We start from the raw sequence: 16,873 nt of genomic DNA, 5'->3' as shown, positions 1-16,873 counted from the left end.
TACGAGAAACGCACTACTAGAGGGTCCGCACTCACTTCGCCCTGGCAGGACGTCTCATACACCGTGCCCCAGGATACCCAACCCAAACCGAACGGATTCCCGGCCTATACTCACGCGTCCTGCGTCTTCGTTCGGAGCTTCGTGCACAAAGATTACAGGGTTACCGGTTCTCCTTTGCTCAGTGTTCAATTTAGGTTCGTCGGTCGAGACAGAAGCGACCTGAGGGCTGCAGGGGCCGCCAGATGGCGGGGCGCCTCCCCAATGCAGCTGCAGGCCACAATCTAGTCGCGATCCGAGTCACGGCACCAAATTGTGATAGGTAGAGACACGGACAATTTAAAGTGTCAAAATCCAATGCGAATTTTATTATATTAGCAAGCGAACAAGAGCAAAGGCAGCGCTGGGCGGCCGGGGAGTCTGCGCTCCGCCAACGGCTCGCAACTTCCCGCCTCGTGTAAGCACATTATATACAGTCTCATTTTCTGTATTCGCGACGTCACAATCAGGGTGATGTCGCAATCAGGGCGATACTCTGCGCATACTCCTTCTGTTGCTAGGGGGTCTTTTTCTACCTCCTGGTGGTCGTAAGGATGAAGGCTGAGGGTCTTCCTCGTTGCCCTGTGGGTGAACTTATGCAAGAATGTGATTATTCAACCCCTTCAGCCACGGGTCTTGTTTACTTTGCCGAATGTCCTTCGGTTGAGCTATCAAGTCTTCTTGTGAGCACATAAATCTTTCATCCATACCCTCCCATACAGGTTTAATGAACAAAGCACAACATGTTACTTATTACAGGTGGCCAGCCCTTCACCGTGGTGTGGAACATCCCCACCGGCCGCTGCCAGCGCCGCTTTGGCATGGGGCTGCCCCTTGGCAACTATGGCATCGTGGAGAACCAGCGTGGCCGCTTTGCCGGCCAGAACATCACCGTCTTCTACAAGAATAAGTTTGGGCTGTACCCCTACCTGTCGCAGCAGGGCGTCCCCCATAACGGGGCATCCCCCAGCGGGTCCCCCTCAGCGCCCACCTCACCAGGGTGGCCAGGGACATCCACCTCCTCCTGCGCCCCGCTTTCCACGGCCTGGCAGTGGTGGACTGGGAGGAGTGGAGGCCCCTCTGGGCCCAAAACTGGGGGGCCAAGCGGATCTACTGGGCAGCCTCAGAGCAGTGGGTGCGGGCCCGGCCTGGCCTCCTGCCGGCACGGCAGCAGCTCCGGCTGGCCCAGCGGGAGTTTGAGCAGGCCGCACACCCTCTGATGGAGGACACGCTTCTGCTCCAGCCTGCCCACACCTGGGGACCCCTGTGCTGTGGGCTGTGGTTGTCCCAGGATGCCAACAGCCCACCATCACCCTTGTTGGGGAAACGCAGGCCGCCTGTCCTCAGTGTGGAGAAGGTGGTGACCAACTCCATCCTGCTGCAGCTGGGTGGGACCAGCCCCACAAAGACCCTCCAAGAACATGGGTCCTTGGAGACCTCACTTGCAAGCGTTGTGATTTATTCACGTTTCAGGGATTAAACTGGAACCACACCCTTGATCAGGGAACCCACCTGCTTTGGGGTGAATTAGAAGCATGTCCTCTGTGACTTGGGCTGAGCCCAGCTAGCCAGGTGCCACTGAGAGCCACGGTGGCTGCAGAAGCCCCCACTTTGCCCCCGCAGAGCTGGCTGGGGCTGCCAGGCTCTTAGGCACTGTCTTGGTTTGAAAAGACAGGTGTCTGTGGAGGAAGGCAGGAGCCTCCCTTGAAATGGAAAGTGCAACCCCCTTCCCCCCAAATTAGTATAATTTTGAAATTAACGGACCTTCAGGCAAAGATATGGGGAATAGGAATAACAGTTCTTTACTAATATATATATATATAACACAAGGCAGGGAAAAAGCAAACAACCCACTGGTTTACACTGACAGAGTCAGGAATACAACCTGACACCCTGTTAGGGTGGCAGTAGCAGTCCGACAAGATGCTGGCTGCCGTCCTCCTGAAGTGATGGGTGTAGTTCTGTGGAAGCAGCAATCAGGTAAAAGAGTCTGGTCTTCCTCCGAAGGTCCAGTGGTAGGTAGGTAGCTCTTGTCCTCTGGAACTCCAGTGGGGGGGAAAAAGCTCCTCTGGGAATCCAGTGGAAGAAAAGGCTGCTAGGGTGTTCAAAATCTCCGTTTTTATTTGGCATGGACTGCTTGGCTCCTTCCCCCCCTCCCCGGGCGGAGCATCTCACAATAGGATGGGGAGTCGTGAGGCAGTTCCTTGATGGGCCATTAACAGGAGATAGCCCAGGAGCGAGTTATCTCTGGGTCAGGCGATAAGGCATTGTTGTGCCTATTGACAGGAGATAGTCCAGAGGGGGGAGGCAGGGAGCACCGCCCCACCTGGTCTCAACAGCTCCTGAAGATGGTAATAGAATATTTTTCCTTTTGGCACATTTTACACTGTAACCCAGGACAGGCAGGCGGGCAGGTAGTGCTCCGCCTTTGCTTTCCGGCTGCTAACGTGTGCATAGGCAGCAAGTACGAGAGTGAGGGCAGGGAACAGGTTGGACATTTGGCTTGGCCGTGGTGGGATGTGGCCCTTTAAAGGAGCCCAGACTCCCTGCTGGGAGCGAGCACTCCCCTGCCCCACGGCAGTGACTGTCTCCCTTTCTCCTCCCTCCAGCTCCGTTCAGGCCAGCAGACACCAAGAGCATCGTTCGAGTTGACCGCTACGGTGATGGGATCGGGCGCTACAACATCTTCAACTATCACCACATGGACGGGCAGTATCGGTACCAGCAGGTGGGCTACTGGGCTGAGGGGCTCATCCTCAACGCCACCCTCATCCCGTGGGCTGAGACCTCCATCCCTGTGTCCCAGTGCAGCGACCCCTGCAAGAGGAATGAGATAAAGAGCATGCAGCCCGGAGACATCTGCTGCTGGATCTGCATCCCCTGCCAGCCCTACGAGTACTTGCTGGATGAGTTCACCTGCATGGACTGCGGTCTCGGTTACTGGCCCAACGAGACCCTGAATGGCTGCTACGAGTTGCCCCAAGAGTACATCCGCTGGAAGGACGTCTGGGCCATCGGTCCCGTCACTGTCTCTTGCCTGGGTTTCATCTCCACCCTCTTTGTTTTCGGAGTCTTCATGAAGAACAACGACACCCCCATCGTGAAGGCCTCTGGCCGGGAGCTCTGCTACATTCTCCTGACCGGGGTGCTCATGTGCTACAGCATGACCTTCATCTTCATCGCAAAGCCCTCCACCGAGGTGTGCACGCTTCGGCGCCTGGGGCTGGGCACATCCTTCGCTGTCTGCTATTCGGCCCTCTTGACCAAGACGAATCGCATCGCCAGGATCTTCAGCGGTGTGAAGGAGGGGGTCCAGCGCCCCCGGTTCATAAGCCCCACATCGCAGGTGGTCATCTGCATGGCCCTCGTCTCTTGCCAGCTGATCATCGTCATCATCTGGCTGCTGGTGGAGACCCCTGGCACAGGCAAGGAGACCGAGCCTGGCAAGAGGTACATAGTCACCCTCAAGTGCAACAACCGCGACTCCAATGTACTCATTTCGCTCACCTACAACGTCCTCTTGATTGTCCTCTGCACGGTCTATGCCTTCAAGACACGGAAATGCCCCGAAAACTTCAACCAGGCCAAATTCATCGGGTTCACCATGTACACGACCTGCATCATCTGGCTGGCCTTCCTGCCCATCTTCTACGTGACCTCCAGCGACTACCGAGTAAGAGCCTGAGCACTGTGGGGGAGCATCTCTAGTAGGGCTTGATCTGAGCGGTCCTGGCGAGTTGAGCCCCACGGGGTTTGTGGCTAGGAGATGCGTGGGCCTGGGGAAGGGTCTTTGGCCATGGACCTGGTGATGGTCTCCTCTGCATTGGGGTGTTAGGGACCAGGTGAAGGGTGGATGAAGGGTTGTGGCTGACGGGGGAATGAGTCCTGGGGAGAAGGCACACCCTCGCCCCCCAACGGAGAACGCCCACCCTTGTCAGGCTGAGAACGGGCAACAGCCCTGAGACCTCCAGAGACTCCCCAACCTGACCATGGAGGAGCGATTGCCGTCCTTCAGCCTCATGACGCGAAGGCATGAGACAGCCCCTGGCCCATCCAGACACCCCGCCCCACCAGGGCATGGATGCCAGCCCCAGGGCCAGCACAGTCCCTGGGGAGCCAAGCGGGGCCAGGGACTGTGGAGCATGAGGTGCACCCTGCATCACCTCAACCCCTGGCAAGGGTGTCCAGACATGTTCTTGCCAGACTTGGTGGGCACAGTTGCAGTTGGGGGCTTTCAGAGAGGACCTGTGTCCTCTGGCACCAGGGCGGGGGGTGCCAGGCTCCGGCCCCGGGCAGTGCCCCAAAGCAGCACGTTGGCAAGGCTGGACGTGCTGCTCAGGGTGTCAGGGAAGCGCCCGTCCTCCAGAGCCGCACGGTGCCGTCCCGTCCTCCCGCCGTCACACAGCACTCCTGGCTCAGGCTGTCCAGCCCCGTGATGACGCCCTGGTGCCCGAACCTGGAGGAGGAGGTGGCACGCAGCTGTGGCAAGCACGGCCCTCCCTCTGGTGCCTCGCCTCCCCCCGGCACATCCCGCGGTGGCAGGGTCAGCGAGGTCCCCGCGGCTCTGACAGGGTCTCCACGTATGCGTTCTCTGCCACGTTCCAGACCTTGACGCAGCGGTCGTGGGAGGCGCTGTACAGCTGGTGCGTGCCCTTCCAGAACGACAGACCCTGCGGACGGACGGACACAGGCACAGCAGTGAGGGGCACCGGGAGGACGTGCTTGCCCAGCCCCGCAGCCATCGCGGCCCATTCCCCCGACTCACCAAGACGGCGTCGCGGTACCCAGTGAAGATGTGCAGGCGCTTGCAGGTGGCTGCTTCCCAAAATCTCAGTCAGCTCGTTCTGCGCCTCGGGGACACCAGCTGCAGGGCGCAGCCTCTGGTGCCATCCCACGTCCTCTGGGGGGTCCCAGGGACCTGTCCTTGGCTCTGCAGGGGGCAGCGGGTGCTGAGGCTCTGGCCTGGTGATGCTCCGAAGAGCTGAAGCCGGCTTTTGTGCTTTGCCGAAACTGGATGCTGCGCGGTCCGTCTCTTTTCTCCTTGGCACGTGGGGCGGAGCGGAAGGGCAGCGGGCACACCCTTCGGCCACTCCCTGCGAGGCGACCGGGGACAAGCAGCTGGAGGGTCACGGTGCGTGCCCCGCACATCCTACAGCCGGGGGGGCGGTGTGTGGGGCTGCTGCCTGCCGGCGGGGGGTCTCCCTTTTGGAGACTGCTCAAAGGCTCCGCGCAGAGCTTGGTTTCCACCTGCGACCTCTTCCTGTTGCTCTCGTGACTTGCAATGTCTGCGGGCAGGAGCGGTTGCAGGGCTGGGGGGGATGGGTGGCGCGGGCAGGAGGCAGAGCTGCCCCTCGTGCTGGGGACGTGGAGGGGACGATGCTGCCAGAGCCAGAGCATCAGTGGCTTGGTAGCTCCCGGCCTCGGCCACATCAGCCCGAGGCAGCACAGGCTCCTTGGACGGTGGAAGGCAGCAAAAGTAATTCCTTCTAACGTGGCCCTGGAGAGGGGAGGGAAGGCTTCGGTTTCAGCTTCGGCTGCGGCTCTGCCTTGGGCTTCTCCTTTCCTCCCCTTTGCAGCCCAGCGGAGCAGCCGGTGCTTTGTGGCAAAGACGAAGCATGTGGGCAGGCGCTGCCCTGGACCGCTGGGAAAAGCAGCCATCCTGCCACGCGCCGGAGGATGCCGGCTCCTGTGGGGCCGAGGTGTCTTCTCTCCTGTCGGACTTTGGGAGAGGAGACACCCCAGCCTGCAGGGCGTCCTAGGGTTGGGGACGTTGCTTCGCCTCCGCCTGAGCGGAGTGGCTGCCGGGCGCCGAGCGCCACCTCATCCATGCCCTCGGCAGCCATGAGGTCCACCGTTGGAGGTTGAGCCTTTGTCCTTCGAGGATGAGGACGGTCTGAGTGGCCAGGGAGGAGACCAGGGGGCTGGCATCTTCCCTTGCGCCTTGAAGGACTGTGGGGACAAAGTAGCAGAGGTGAGGCGACAGCCCTGTCCCCTCCCTCCAGGCAGGGTACATTGCACCCCCTGATTGCCAGGGCCAGGAGAGAGCCAGGGGACAGATGGCTCAGCTGGAGGCTGCTGGTCAGGAACACCCCCCGTCCAGAAACACCCCCCTCCCCAGAGACGCACTGGGAGCAGAGCCCCCCTTGGCCGGGCTGGGGGGGAAGCTCCATGCCGGGGTCCTTCCTCCTCCCCGCTGCCCTGACTCACCCTGGGTGACGTACTGCACGTTCTTGTGCCCATCCATGTGCCGTCCAACGAGCCCTGGGGGGACAGAGCGTGTTGGGGCTGGCTGCACAGCTCCCCGGGGAGGGCTGAGGCCAGGGTGCAGCATCAGGGAGGGGATGGATGAGCCTCCCTCCCGCCAGCCCCACCTACACAGGCGGGGGTGGGAGGGGCTGAAGGGGTGCCCCACAGGTCCTGTGCCGGGACACCGGGACGTAGGGGAGGGAGGAACCCCGGGGCTCCCGGCTCACCGATGAACCTGACAGCCTCCTGCCGCAGGGGCTCCTGCGGGCTCTGCAGGTAGGGTTGGCTCTGGTGCAGGTAGTCCTTGGCCTTGCTCTTCTTCCTGGCCAGCTGGAGAGAGAAGGGTGCAGGGCTGGTGCAGAGCTGCCCCCCAGTCGGGCCATGCCCTCACCCAGGACCACCCTTCTCCCTCCCGGCAGGACCTTCCGAGCTCCCTGCCGTGTGGCATCAGGCTTCAGAGGGAGCAGAGGGTTCCCCAGGAATGCTGGGGTGCTATCCCGGGGGCAGGGTCCCTTTTGAGACCCCGGGGCTGAGGACAGCCTGGAGCAGAGCCTGCTCCGGGAGGGTGCGTTCGGCCACGGGGGCACAGTCCTCAGTCCCCCGCGCCGGGCATGGGGCAGGGCTCGCCCAGGGCCAGTCCCCGGGGTGTTGGGGCTGCGCTTACCAGGCACTCGCTGATCCTCCAGGCCTGTGCAGTCTCAGCCAGCTGCACCAGCTGCCCCCACTTCAGGAGCCGGCCAGCGCTGGCGAGGGCTTCCTGGGAGGCCTGGTGAGCAGCAAAGAGGCCACCATCAGCACTGGGGGCACAGGACCCTGTGTCCCCGCTCTTGGCAGGGCTCAGAGCCTGTCCCGGCCCGTGCAGAGAAGATGCACCAGCGGGGGACTGGTGCTGCCACCAGGTTCGGCACCCCGGGGGAAGAGAAGGGCAGCCACCCTCTCTGGCTCCAAACCCATTGGGCCTTCGGTGTTTTGGCCTTGGTGGCCCCAGGCTGCTGCGGAGCCGTAGCCCAGGCTCTGGGGCTGCAGGGACTCGTGCCAGGGACTGTGTGGAGGGGGCTGGGTGGGAAAGAGACCCACCTCCCCATCCACTTGGGCAGCAGGAGGAGAAAGGCAGCAGTGGGCTGGGAGGGGGGCTCTGCCTGCTCCTAGGGACTCAGCAAGCTAGACCTCACAATGACACCCGTTTGAAGGGTCCAGTGTCAGCATTGCCCTGCCCAAAGGCCCGGTCAGGTTGGCAATCCCACCTTGGCCACACTCTTGTCCTGGTCATGCATGTGAAGGAGCAGTGGCAGCAGGCTGTCCCACACCTCCTTCTTCATCTTCTGCTTTTCAGCGCCCACCACGATATCCATTGCGTCTCGGAAGAGACGGATGGAGAGCTCCCGCACGGTGTCTGACTCCTGGGGGAGGAGGGGAGGAGGACCTCAGCCCCAAGCCCATGGCAAGCAAGGGGCTGGCATTGAGCTGGATGTCCCCAAAGCAGCTGCAGGCAGCCCTGCTTCAAAAGGGAGCGAGCTGCAGCATGCAGAAGGTCTGCCCAGGGGGGCTGGGATCGCCAGGGCCAGGGCCCAGAGAGGGAGACACCCTGGGGGCCGGGAGATGCTGCCGGGGCGGGGCGCGCATCAACGGGGCTCAGCACACCCGCCACCATCCTGCCACCGTCCCCCCCTGTGGCAGGGAGGCTGAGGCTGAGCCGGGTGAGGCCGCGTGGGGGGGGTTGGGACACAGCAGGGAGCCACCGAGGGCAGCAATGGGCTCTGGGGGCTGCGGAGCAAAGCACCCCCCTGCGGAGCACAGGGGCTGTGGTGGGAGGCACGAGTGGAGGTGCCCGCTGAGGGGGGCACAGGGCTCTCCCCTAGCCTTACGTCATCAAAGAGTGGCCGGAGCTTTTCAGCCAGCACCAGGGCAGTGAGGCTGAGCATCTTCCCCTCCAGCAGCCGGAGCATGTTGCTGAGCACGCCCAGGGCTGCGGCGCTGGCATCGCTGTCACCGCTCTGCAGCTGCTCCACGACGCACGGCAGCAGAACGAGGCTTCTCCTTGCCTGTGCGAGACACAGCACCTCCGTTTTGTAAAGCAGCGACCGATCAAGGGGTGAAAACCCTCTCCGCGAACACCAGCCTCCCTGCTGGCTTCTCAGCAGGAAGCCTGGGTTGCGAGTGCGAGGTCCCAGCAGACAGGGCTCACCGGCACGGCCGTGGGAAGAGCAGGGTGCGGAGGGGGAGGACAGGGAGCACCGGCTCCTTGCTAGCCCCTCAGCTGCCCCCTTCTCCTCCCGAACCCCGGGGCAGGCTGGCGGGGGAGCGGTGCTGCCTGGAAAGCTGCCCGAGCTGCCGATAGCCCCCGCCGTGGCCACTGCCTTTCCCCCCAGGGCTCAGCACCCCATGGCCAGCCTCTGCAGACCCCACGCTCGGGCTGGTCGCTCTTCGCCAGCATCTCTGCTGGGATGTGCTGGCCGTGGAAGCCCATTCCCCTCGGCACTGCTGCCCCTCTCTCCTCGCACGCCACAGCCACGGCACAGAGGGCCAGTGAGGCAGGAGAGCTGGCAGCAGCCGGCACAGCTCCCAGTTCCAAGAAAAGCCCAAGCCACCGCGTTCCCCACTGCCCGCTGCTCCACCCTGGGCTGCCGTCCCGGCTGTCCCCTGCTCACCGCATCAGGCCTCTCAGTGAGCCTCAAGATTGCCCGGAGCACCAGGCTGGGCATCCCCAGGCACTGGCTCTGCAGGTACACGGGGAAGATTTCCAGGGCACGGTCAAGCTCTTCACTGCAGTCGGTGCAGTCCAGCATCTGAAACACGCGCGGCGGGAGCTGGCGAGGTGCGGTGCTGGCTCCGACCATCAGCTCAGGGCAAGGACGCCCGGACAGAGGCGGTGGGGATTGCGGACAGTCCCCGTGCCCCACACCACACCGCACTGCTTGGTCGCCTGCTCCTCCATGGCACCAAGCAGAGCCCACCCGCCGCCCCAGCTGCCCCCGCAGCGGTGGACGTGGGAGAGCCACGTGCCGGAGGCAGCTTGGAGCACTGCCACCAGGCTCACCTCGACGAAGAAGACCATGGCAACCATCTCCCAGGTGGGGTCCTCCATGCTGAGGAGCTCTTCCAGATGGCAGAAGAGGGTGGAGCGCAGGGGTCTTGGGGTCTTCATCATCTCCCTGGCGGGGGAAGGAGGTGCCATCAGGCCTGAGCCAGGCAGGCGCGTCTCTTGGGGGTTTGCACCGGTCTGGACGTCACCAGTCTGCAGCACTTTCTCCGAGCAACGGAGGTGCCCCTGCCATCGAGCCCCCACGGAGAGGGTGGCAGGGGGTGCCCCGTCCCCAAGGAGTGGGGAGAAGGGGCTCTCACCTGGCCACGACACACACTCCTGTCAGGTGGGTTTCAGTGCGGAGCAGGGCATCCCAGCCACCCTGTGCCTCAATGGCCAGCAGCTGGCTCTCAAAGCCCATCCTGCAGAGCAGCACTTTCAGGGACTGCACCACAGATCTGCAGAAGGAGAAATGCTCAGCTCCCACCGGGACCCCTGGCTTGGCTCCAGGTGGCTGGCAGGGGTGAGAGAACAGCGATGGAGCACCTGATGAGAGCGAGCAGGTCCTCTTGGTGCTGCTTCCAGAAGATGTCCCTCTCCTGCAGCGTCAGCTTCATGGCGAATGACACTTGGAAAAGCAGCGCCAGGAAAAGCTGGGGGAAAATGGCTTCCACAGGCAGGCTGGTGGACAGCAGGAGGATCTTGCTCACCGCCCTGGCTGCCTGCAGAAGACACCCAGACACCGAGATGACCCTGGGAAGGTCAAGGCTTGCGGTGGGCAGGGAAGGGGAGCGGGGGCCCCGGACAACTGAGAGCAGCCCTGAAGGTCAGCAAGGCCTCATCCAGCAACTCACAGCCAGGGAGAGGATGCGCGGGTTGGTGGTGGTGGAGGTGGAGGTCTCGTGCAAGGACCGGTTCGTTAACATGCCGAGCAGCTTCCGCAGCACCTTCTTTGCAGCCTGGGGCTTGGAGACCATTGCCTTCCACATGGCCACGGCGACGCTGCGGAGAGCCAGGGCACTGTCAGCGGGGGCACCCCAGAGGATGGCCGGGCTGAAGTCCCTCGGGAGGGTCTTGGGGCCCCTCTCTCTCCCAGTGTGAGAGGAGCCCCAAAGGCTGGTGGGCTTCGTACCGAGTGCACGTTGGAGAGCATTGCAGCAGGCTGGTCACCACTGTTCTGGGGTATTTTCTCGTCAGCACCAGCAGGGCATTGTCCAGGCTCTTGAGGGCTGACCTCACCTTGACAGAGGGACGGTTTGTGTAGATGGCCCCCACAATGTTGGACACCTGGAGGGGAGACGCAGGTGGGAGTGGGGACGTCAGCAGGGCGAGCGCGGCCGTTTCCCCAGCTCCCACTGGGAGCTGCTTCCATTCCTGCTGCAGTATGGCAGCTTGAGAAGGCGTCAGTGCTGGCCAGGCACAGAGCCAGGACGCCAGCCAGTGCCCCGGTGGGCTGGAGCACCAGCCATGCCACCCACAGGCTACTCACGCCTGCCAGCTGGAAGGCAGAGTTCTCCACAAGGGCGTTCACCATGTCGGCAGCCATGCAGATGCTGTAGGTGCTTCGGGCTTTCAAGTTCTCAAAGGCCATGAGGATGATGTCTGCCCGGTCGGAGGGCTGGAGGTATTCCATGAACATCTGAGGGAGGAAGGAGAGGAGGGGACATTTGTCACCTCGAGTGTCACCCAGAGCATCTCGGCTGTGCAGCGAGAGGGGGACACAGAGCCAGGCTGCGCTGGGGAGGAGAGTGACAGTGGCGGTCAGGGTCCCATAGGGAACCGGAGCTTGCTGGGGGCCTTTGCCCAGCTCCCACTCGGGAACAGCACAAACCTCCGTCATCCCCGTGCATCGGGTGTCCCTTCACTCCCACTGACCGCCCCGCGCCCCCCCCTGCCGAGCCAGGAACTGAAGGCACTTCTTACCGAGAAGATTTTGGTGGTGTAGATGGTTTGCGAAAGCTTCCAGACCTGCCTCGCCTGCCAGCCCTCCTGGAGCTTCAGCTGCGTTGTGTCCTGCAGCTGGGGGCACCTGCCTGGGGAAGAGCAAAGCCGGGGTGCTCAGAGAGAGGGTGCAGAGCTAGGGGCGCAGTCTGAGAGCGTCAGGCAGAAAAGCGGCTGGCAAGGAAAGAGGGCACCCGGCCAGAGCCAGGGAGCAGGTACTCGGGGAGGGTCCAGGGCTATTGCAAGCAGGGGTGAGGGGAAATGGCTTTTCAGACTGCGGGCAGGCAGGCAGGTGGGATGGGGCTTTCTCTCGCCAAGGAGAGCGGCCCCTGGCTGCCCGTGCCTGGGGAGACCCAGCCCAACACGCCTTCTCTTACTTCTCTGCTGCAGGACAAAAGTGTGCAGGTGCTGGAGAGCTTCTGCAGCCTCGCGGCGGGTCCCCTCGTCCTCGCGGGTGCAGCAGAGGGTGACGTGCCCCACCAGCTTCCCCAGCATCACAAACTGGTGGCTCTGGGAGCACTGATGTTCAGGGACCGTGCCTTGTGCAAAGCAGGGGCAGACCTGAGGGAAGAGAGGCAGCATGGGCACAAGGTGAGCCCAGGCACAGGGTGAGCCCCAGCTGCTCCCAGAGCAGCCGGGCAGCAGCCCAGAGCAGGGCAGGGCTGCCAGACCCAGGTTCTTGCCTGTGCCCAGGGCAGCCCCGCCCTGCCCTGGGAGAGAGCATGGACAGGACAGGGGCAGGGCAAAGCCCCCTGCTCCCAACCTCCTGCTGACTGGGTGCCTGGCTTCCCCAGGAGGTGCTGGGGCTCAGGGACACAGGGATAGGGCACTGGGGCTGCCCAGACCAGGAGCACGGTACCTCCAGCCCGGGGTAGGTGGTGACGAAGTTGACCAGCCTGCCAATCCGTGCCATGGCCCTCTCCTGAACCACTTTCAGCTTGGAACTGGTGAAGGGCAGCAGGAGCTGGGAGGAGAAAAGCTGCTGGTGAGCCAGGGAGGTGGCACGGCACGGCACGGCACGGCACGGCCAGGCTTGCTGCGGGGCAGTGCCGGGGGTGGCGCACGTGTCCTTCTTGACCCTCGCAGCAACCTGCTGCAGCCAGGCAGGTCGCCACATCCCGCTCCTGCTGCTGCCTCTGCTGCCTTCCGCTCACCCCCCGCCAAGAAATGTCCCTCCACCCCCCACCCAAGGACCCCAAGGCTTTGGGGTGAACCCCTCCCTGGGGACCTGTGCTTGGGGCTCTGGGATGTGGCCCGTGGTGAAGCCGGAGGAGGAAAGCCCCAGGGCTGGGCTCCCCTTGCCCGCCAGGCGGGTCCAGCTGGGAGGGAGCGTTGGGCAGGTTGGGCAGCGGGGCAAGGCTGCAGGGGCGGGGTGGGCTGGGGCGGGGGGAGAAGGGGCCCTGGCAGTAGCCAGGGGCTGGGGGCGGGGGGGGGGTGCGTGGCGGGGAAGGAGGGATGTTCCCTGCCTCCCTCCTTTCACCAGGCACTGCGGGGGGCACTGCTCAAGCTGGGGGTCACTGCCCACAGGGACCCTGTGCCAAGGCCAGACCTGCAAGATGTTCTGCAGCTCCAAGATGCCAAGGGTGCCGGCACTGCGCACCAGCACCTGCAGCATGCTGTCCACAGCGGCCAGGGTCTGCAAGGGGAACAGAGTCTTGCGGGCAAAGCTGGAAGCCGAGGGGGGGAGGGGAGGGGGGCGGCCGTGGCCCTGCAGTGCCCAGGAAGGGGCCTCAGAGCAGGGGAGCTCCCCGTGGTTCACCTCGTGGCATACCTTGGAGTAGAGGGAAGCCTCGGGGCCCTGGGTGTCCAGCGGAGGCAGGTGGAAGACGCTGCAGAAGCAGGTGTGGAGGAGGCTGCTGCTCTTCTCCTGTGGAAGCAGCCCCACTCTGCTGCAGGGACAGAGAGGTGCTCTTGGGACCCAGCTCTTGGGAGGAGGCAGGCTCCAGGGCTGGAGACCTGGGCTGATCCCCCCCCATGGCACGGGGACATCTTAACCCCCCCCCATGACACCAACACTCCCCTTTGTGGGGAAAACTCCGTGGCACCCCCTGCTCTGCTGTCTGCGTCCCTCTCAGACCCGGGACTGGTGATGTCCCCCACCTGGGACCAGTGCCGTTGGGATCGCCCAGCACGGGGGAGGCCAAGCTGGGGGCTGGGGCAGGTACCTCATGGAGGCGATGGCCAGCGCGGCTTGCTGCCGCACCGTGGTGTCCAAGTGGTCAGCAGGCTCATCTTGCAGCACCACCTGGGGAGCACAGCAGGGTGGCATGGCTTGGGACGGGCAGTCTCCTTTGCCCAGCGAGAGCCTGCGCGGCTCTCAGAGCCTGGCTGCCCTCATCCTGGCGCTCCCTCCCCACCCAGCACCCGGTGGTCCCAAGCCCCATGGCAAGAAGGGCCGTGCCCATCACAGAGACGCCGGCTGGCCAAGAGACCCACAAACGGCGTCGGGTGCAAGCCCTGGCTCCAGCCGGGCCACGCAGGTGGCTTTGGAGCATCTCCAAGGATGGAGACCCAGAGCAGCGCTCAGCCTCTCCCCCCTGCCCGGCCGAGCCCTCTCCTGCCCCCAAGGCTCTGCCGCCTCCCGCTGCCCCTGCCCCAGCCTGCCTGGCCAGCCCCTCACCTCGATGGCCTTCATCACCTCCAGCCAGCATAAAGAAAGTGTGTTCCCTGTGACCGAGCCCACTGCGGTGGTGCTGCAGACGGTGCAGACACTGGCCAGAAACCTCAGCTTCTGGGCCTCTTGCTGTCAGCCAGGGAGAGAACAGGTGGACAGACAGCGTCAGGGGGGACAGACAGCTGGGACGGGCCCAGCACGGCCCCCAGCACCTTCTGAGCACGGGACGGGGGCAGAAAGACCGGCCAGGAGACGCGGGCGCAGCCTTGTCGAATTGGCCATGGATACCTTTGGTCTGCTCCAGAGGAAGGCTTGGATGATGATCAGGCTCTTCTCTCCCTCAGTGGGCTCAGCCAAGCCGAAGCACCACGGATCTGGCCACGAGAGAGCAGGCAGTGCTGGGGGGCCGGCAGGGTGGAAAACCTGAACCCTCTGCCCAGCTCCCGGGGATGTCACCACCCCTGGCTCAGGGCTGGGGCTCCGTGTCCTCTGTATGCCCCAGGGGCAAGCGCATGATGCTGAAGGGCAGCACGGGGAGGGGGCCCCTTCGTGCCTGGGTGAGGGATGTGCTGGCACCAGGGGACAGGGATGGTCCCTGTCCCAGGGATGCCACGACAGGGCTGGCTGCCGGGCCCCTGGGCCGGGGGAGCCCAGCTACCTGCCTGGCTCTGTTGTCCCTCGAGCAGGGTCCATTACCCGGTGTGCAACAAGAAGGGGAAAAAAAAATCTTGTCCTCACTTGCTGTCCATCAAGGGGGGGATGTGAGCTTGGGACGGGACAGGACAGGACAGGACAGGGCAGGGTGGGCAGCCCCCCGTCCTCAGGGCCTGCCCGCTCACCTGCCTGCAGTGGCCGGACCTTGCATGTATTGATGGGCTCCAGCCCGGGCCTGGGAGCTGGGGCATCTCCGTCCTCCTCCCAGGCCTGCTTGGGGTGGCTGACGGTTCTCCTCTCCATCCTGCAGCAGTGCGAGAGGAAAGGGGTGAAGGGGACCCCGCACCACCCGGTCAGCAAGTGGCCCAGCGTCCCCCTCCTAAGCCCCTCCCCACAAGCCCTCCTGCTGCCCCAGAGCCCCACGAAGCCCTCCTCACCCCGGGGAACAGGACGGGCTCCCGCCTCCTCCTCCTCCCGCTACGGGACTGGGGTTCGTCTGTGCGGCGGGCACCTTCCTTGTCCCCGGGACCCCGCTGTCCTCTCGCTCCCGGGGCCAGGCGCCGGCCCCAACTGCGGCCGGGCCGAGCCGCGGCTCCGCCCGCAGCCCCTCAGGCACGCCGAGGCTCTTCGCTCTCGCCGGACGAGGTCCGGGCCGAGGCCCGCGGGGCTCCCTTCGCTCGAAGGCCGGCGAGCACCCAGGGACGCCGGACGCCCTGCCGGACGCCCTGCCGTGCGCTCAACTACCGGGACCCGCGGTTGTTGGGGACGCCGTGTCCCCTGGTGACGGCTGCGCCCGGGAGGGCGCACGAGGCCGCCCGAGGGGGCGCGGGGGCCCGGCTCGGGGTGCTGGGGGAGGGGCGGCGGCGGCGCCCCGGCGGCGGCGGGGCCGGGCAGGAGGTGGCGTGGGCACAGAGGAGCCGGTGTGCGGGGCCGGGCGGGAGGGGGGGCGAGAGGCCCGGGGGCAGGGGCAGGCCACGGCGGCGCCCCGCTCGACCCAGCGCCCCGCCGCAAGGCGCAGAGGCAGAAATGCGGGGGGCGAGGGGACGCGGCCCCCGGGCGCCAGGGGGCGCGGTTGGGGCGAAGCGACGTGGCCGGGGCGCAAGTGGGCCTTCGAGGGCGGAAGTGGCGGCGGGGCCCGGAGATCGGTACGGGCGGGCCGGGGCCGGGGGAGCGGGAGGAGAAGGAAGGGGAAGGGGGCCGGGAGAGAGGGTTATGGTGATGGGCCAGCGCTGGGGTCACTGACGGTGTCAGCGATGGGCCAGGGGTGAGCCAGTGGTGAGGTCGGCGATGGGGTTAGTGATGAGGTCGGTGATGGGTCTGCGATTGGGTGAGCGATGCGTCAATGATGAGGTCGATGATGGGATCCTTGATGGGTCAGTGCTGGACCAGTGCTGGGGTCAGTGCTGGTCAGTGCTGGGGTGGGGGCCGTGCGTTCAGGAGGTGCAGCGTGGGGTGTGGGCAGTGATGAGCTGCGTGGTGCCGTTGCGGTTTGCGCAGCATGTGTGGGTGCAGTGTGGTTTGGAGTGATGGGGGGGCGGGGTACCGGGGCGGGGGAGGGCCGTGTGGGGCCCTGGACAGACGTGTCACGCACGGCGGGGAAGCAGAACCCGGCGCTGCGGTTGGCCATGAGCCGGGGCTGCTTCCCGCGGCGCAGGCAGCGAGGGCGCGGGAGCCGGCAGCAGCAGGCAGGGTGAGTGAGTGTGAGCAGGGTGATGTGAGCAGGGTGAGCGAGAGGCAGGGTGGGCAGCCCCGTGCCCCTGGGCTGGGGCTGGAGAGAGGCAGGCAGGGGGAGAACTGAGCACCGGGGTGGGCGAAGCTTGGCAGGAAGACGCAGGCAGAGGGCAGGCGTTGGGAGAGGGGGGGCTTCTCCCTCCACGGGGGGGACGACCCCCACGCAGTGCGGAGGGGGGTGCTGGCAAGGTCCTGGCGTGGGTTTGCTGGGGAGACAGGAGGAAAAGTGTCACCCGCCTGAGGGTGCAGGTAGGGCACTGCCTGGCCTCTGAAGTGGGGAGTGTGGGCTGGGCGTCAGGGGTCTTGGAGGTTTGGGGGTGACTTTGGGAGGCACCCGAAGGGTGCGGGGAGCAGAACCAGGCCCTCCATGTGCCAGAGGGGGAAGTGGGGTTTGCCCAACCCTAGCCAATAAGCCAGCATGGCGGTTCCTCCTGCCCACTGCCTGCAGCTTCTCCTTTGCCAGAGAAATGGCTGCCGGGCCAGGAGAGGGATCCCTGCCATTCTCTGGTTGTGGCAGGGGCTTCCGTCCTCTCAGAGGCTGGCAGGGCCCCCCTGAGCCCCCACACCACAGCAGCATGGCTGGGGCCTGCTCAGCTCCATGGTGTTGCAGCCTTCTCTAGCAGGTTGGG

General features: G+C 64.7%; 2 protein-coding genes across 2 annotated transcripts; one reads left to right on the top strand and one right to left on the bottom strand.

Moving 5' to 3' along the window:
- The first annotated feature begins 779 nt into the window (after window positions 1–779).
- LOC147414860 (metabotropic glutamate receptor 2-like) lies at window positions 780–3,721 on the top strand. Its single transcript, XM_086470638.1, has 3 exons — window positions 780–946; window positions 1,021–1,424; window positions 2,646–3,721. Exons 1-3 carry the CDS (start codon window positions 780–782, stop codon window positions 3,719–3,721), a joined length of 1,647 nt encoding a protein of 548 aa, XP_086326764.1.
- A 650-nt stretch (window positions 3,722–4,371) lies between these two features.
- Window positions 4,372–8,275, bottom strand: LOC147414859 (uncharacterized). The gene is made up of 9 exons (XM_086470637.1): window positions 8,148–8,275; window positions 7,527–7,682; window positions 6,947–7,048; window positions 6,510–6,612; window positions 6,244–6,297; window positions 5,889–5,985; window positions 4,821–5,076; window positions 4,606–4,706; window positions 4,372–4,492 (listed from the first exon to the last, which is right to left on the bottom strand). The coding sequence occupies exons 1-9, from the start codon at window positions 8,226–8,228 to the stop codon at window positions 4,372–4,374; spliced, it is 1,071 nt and encodes a 356-aa protein (XP_086326763.1). The 5' UTR covers window positions 8,229–8,275.
- Window positions 8,276–16,873: the final 8,598 nt, after the last annotated feature.

This window comes from Leptosomus discolor, chromosome 9 (genome assembly GCF_034619465.1).
Source record: "Leptosomus discolor isolate bLepDis1 chromosome 9, bLepDis1.hap2, whole genome shotgun sequence".
Taxonomy (NCBI): Eukaryota; Metazoa; Chordata; class Aves; order Leptosomiformes; family Leptosomidae; genus Leptosomus; species Leptosomus discolor.
Note: the sequence above shows the minus strand (reverse complement) of the source record. Positions and strands in the feature narration are given on the sequence as shown.

Coding starts and splice junctions, on each gene's coding strand:
- LOC147414860 (XM_086470638.1), top strand. CDS start 780: ATGTTACTTATTACAGGTGGCCAGCCCTTCACCGTGGTGTGGAACATC. Junction 947..1,020: donor ACCGTCTTCTACAAGAATAA/GTTTGGGCTGTA, acceptor GGTCCCCCTCAG/CGCCCACCTCACCAGGGTGG. Junction 1,425..2,645: donor CTCCATCCTGCTGCAGCTGG/GTGGGACCAGCC, acceptor TCCTCCCTCCAG/CTCCGTTCAGGCCAGCAGAC.
- LOC147414859 (XM_086470637.1), bottom strand. CDS start 8,228: ATGCTCCGGCTGCTGGAGGGGAAGATGCTCAGCCTCACTGCCCTGGTG. Junction 5,077..5,888: donor CAAAGGCTCAACCTCCAACG/GTGGACCTCATG, acceptor CCACGTGCCAAG/GAGAAAAGAGACGGACCGCG. Junction 4,707..4,820: donor CGCCTGCACATCTTCACTGG/GTACCGCGACGC, acceptor GTCCGTCCGCAG/GGTCTGTCGTTCTGGAAGGG.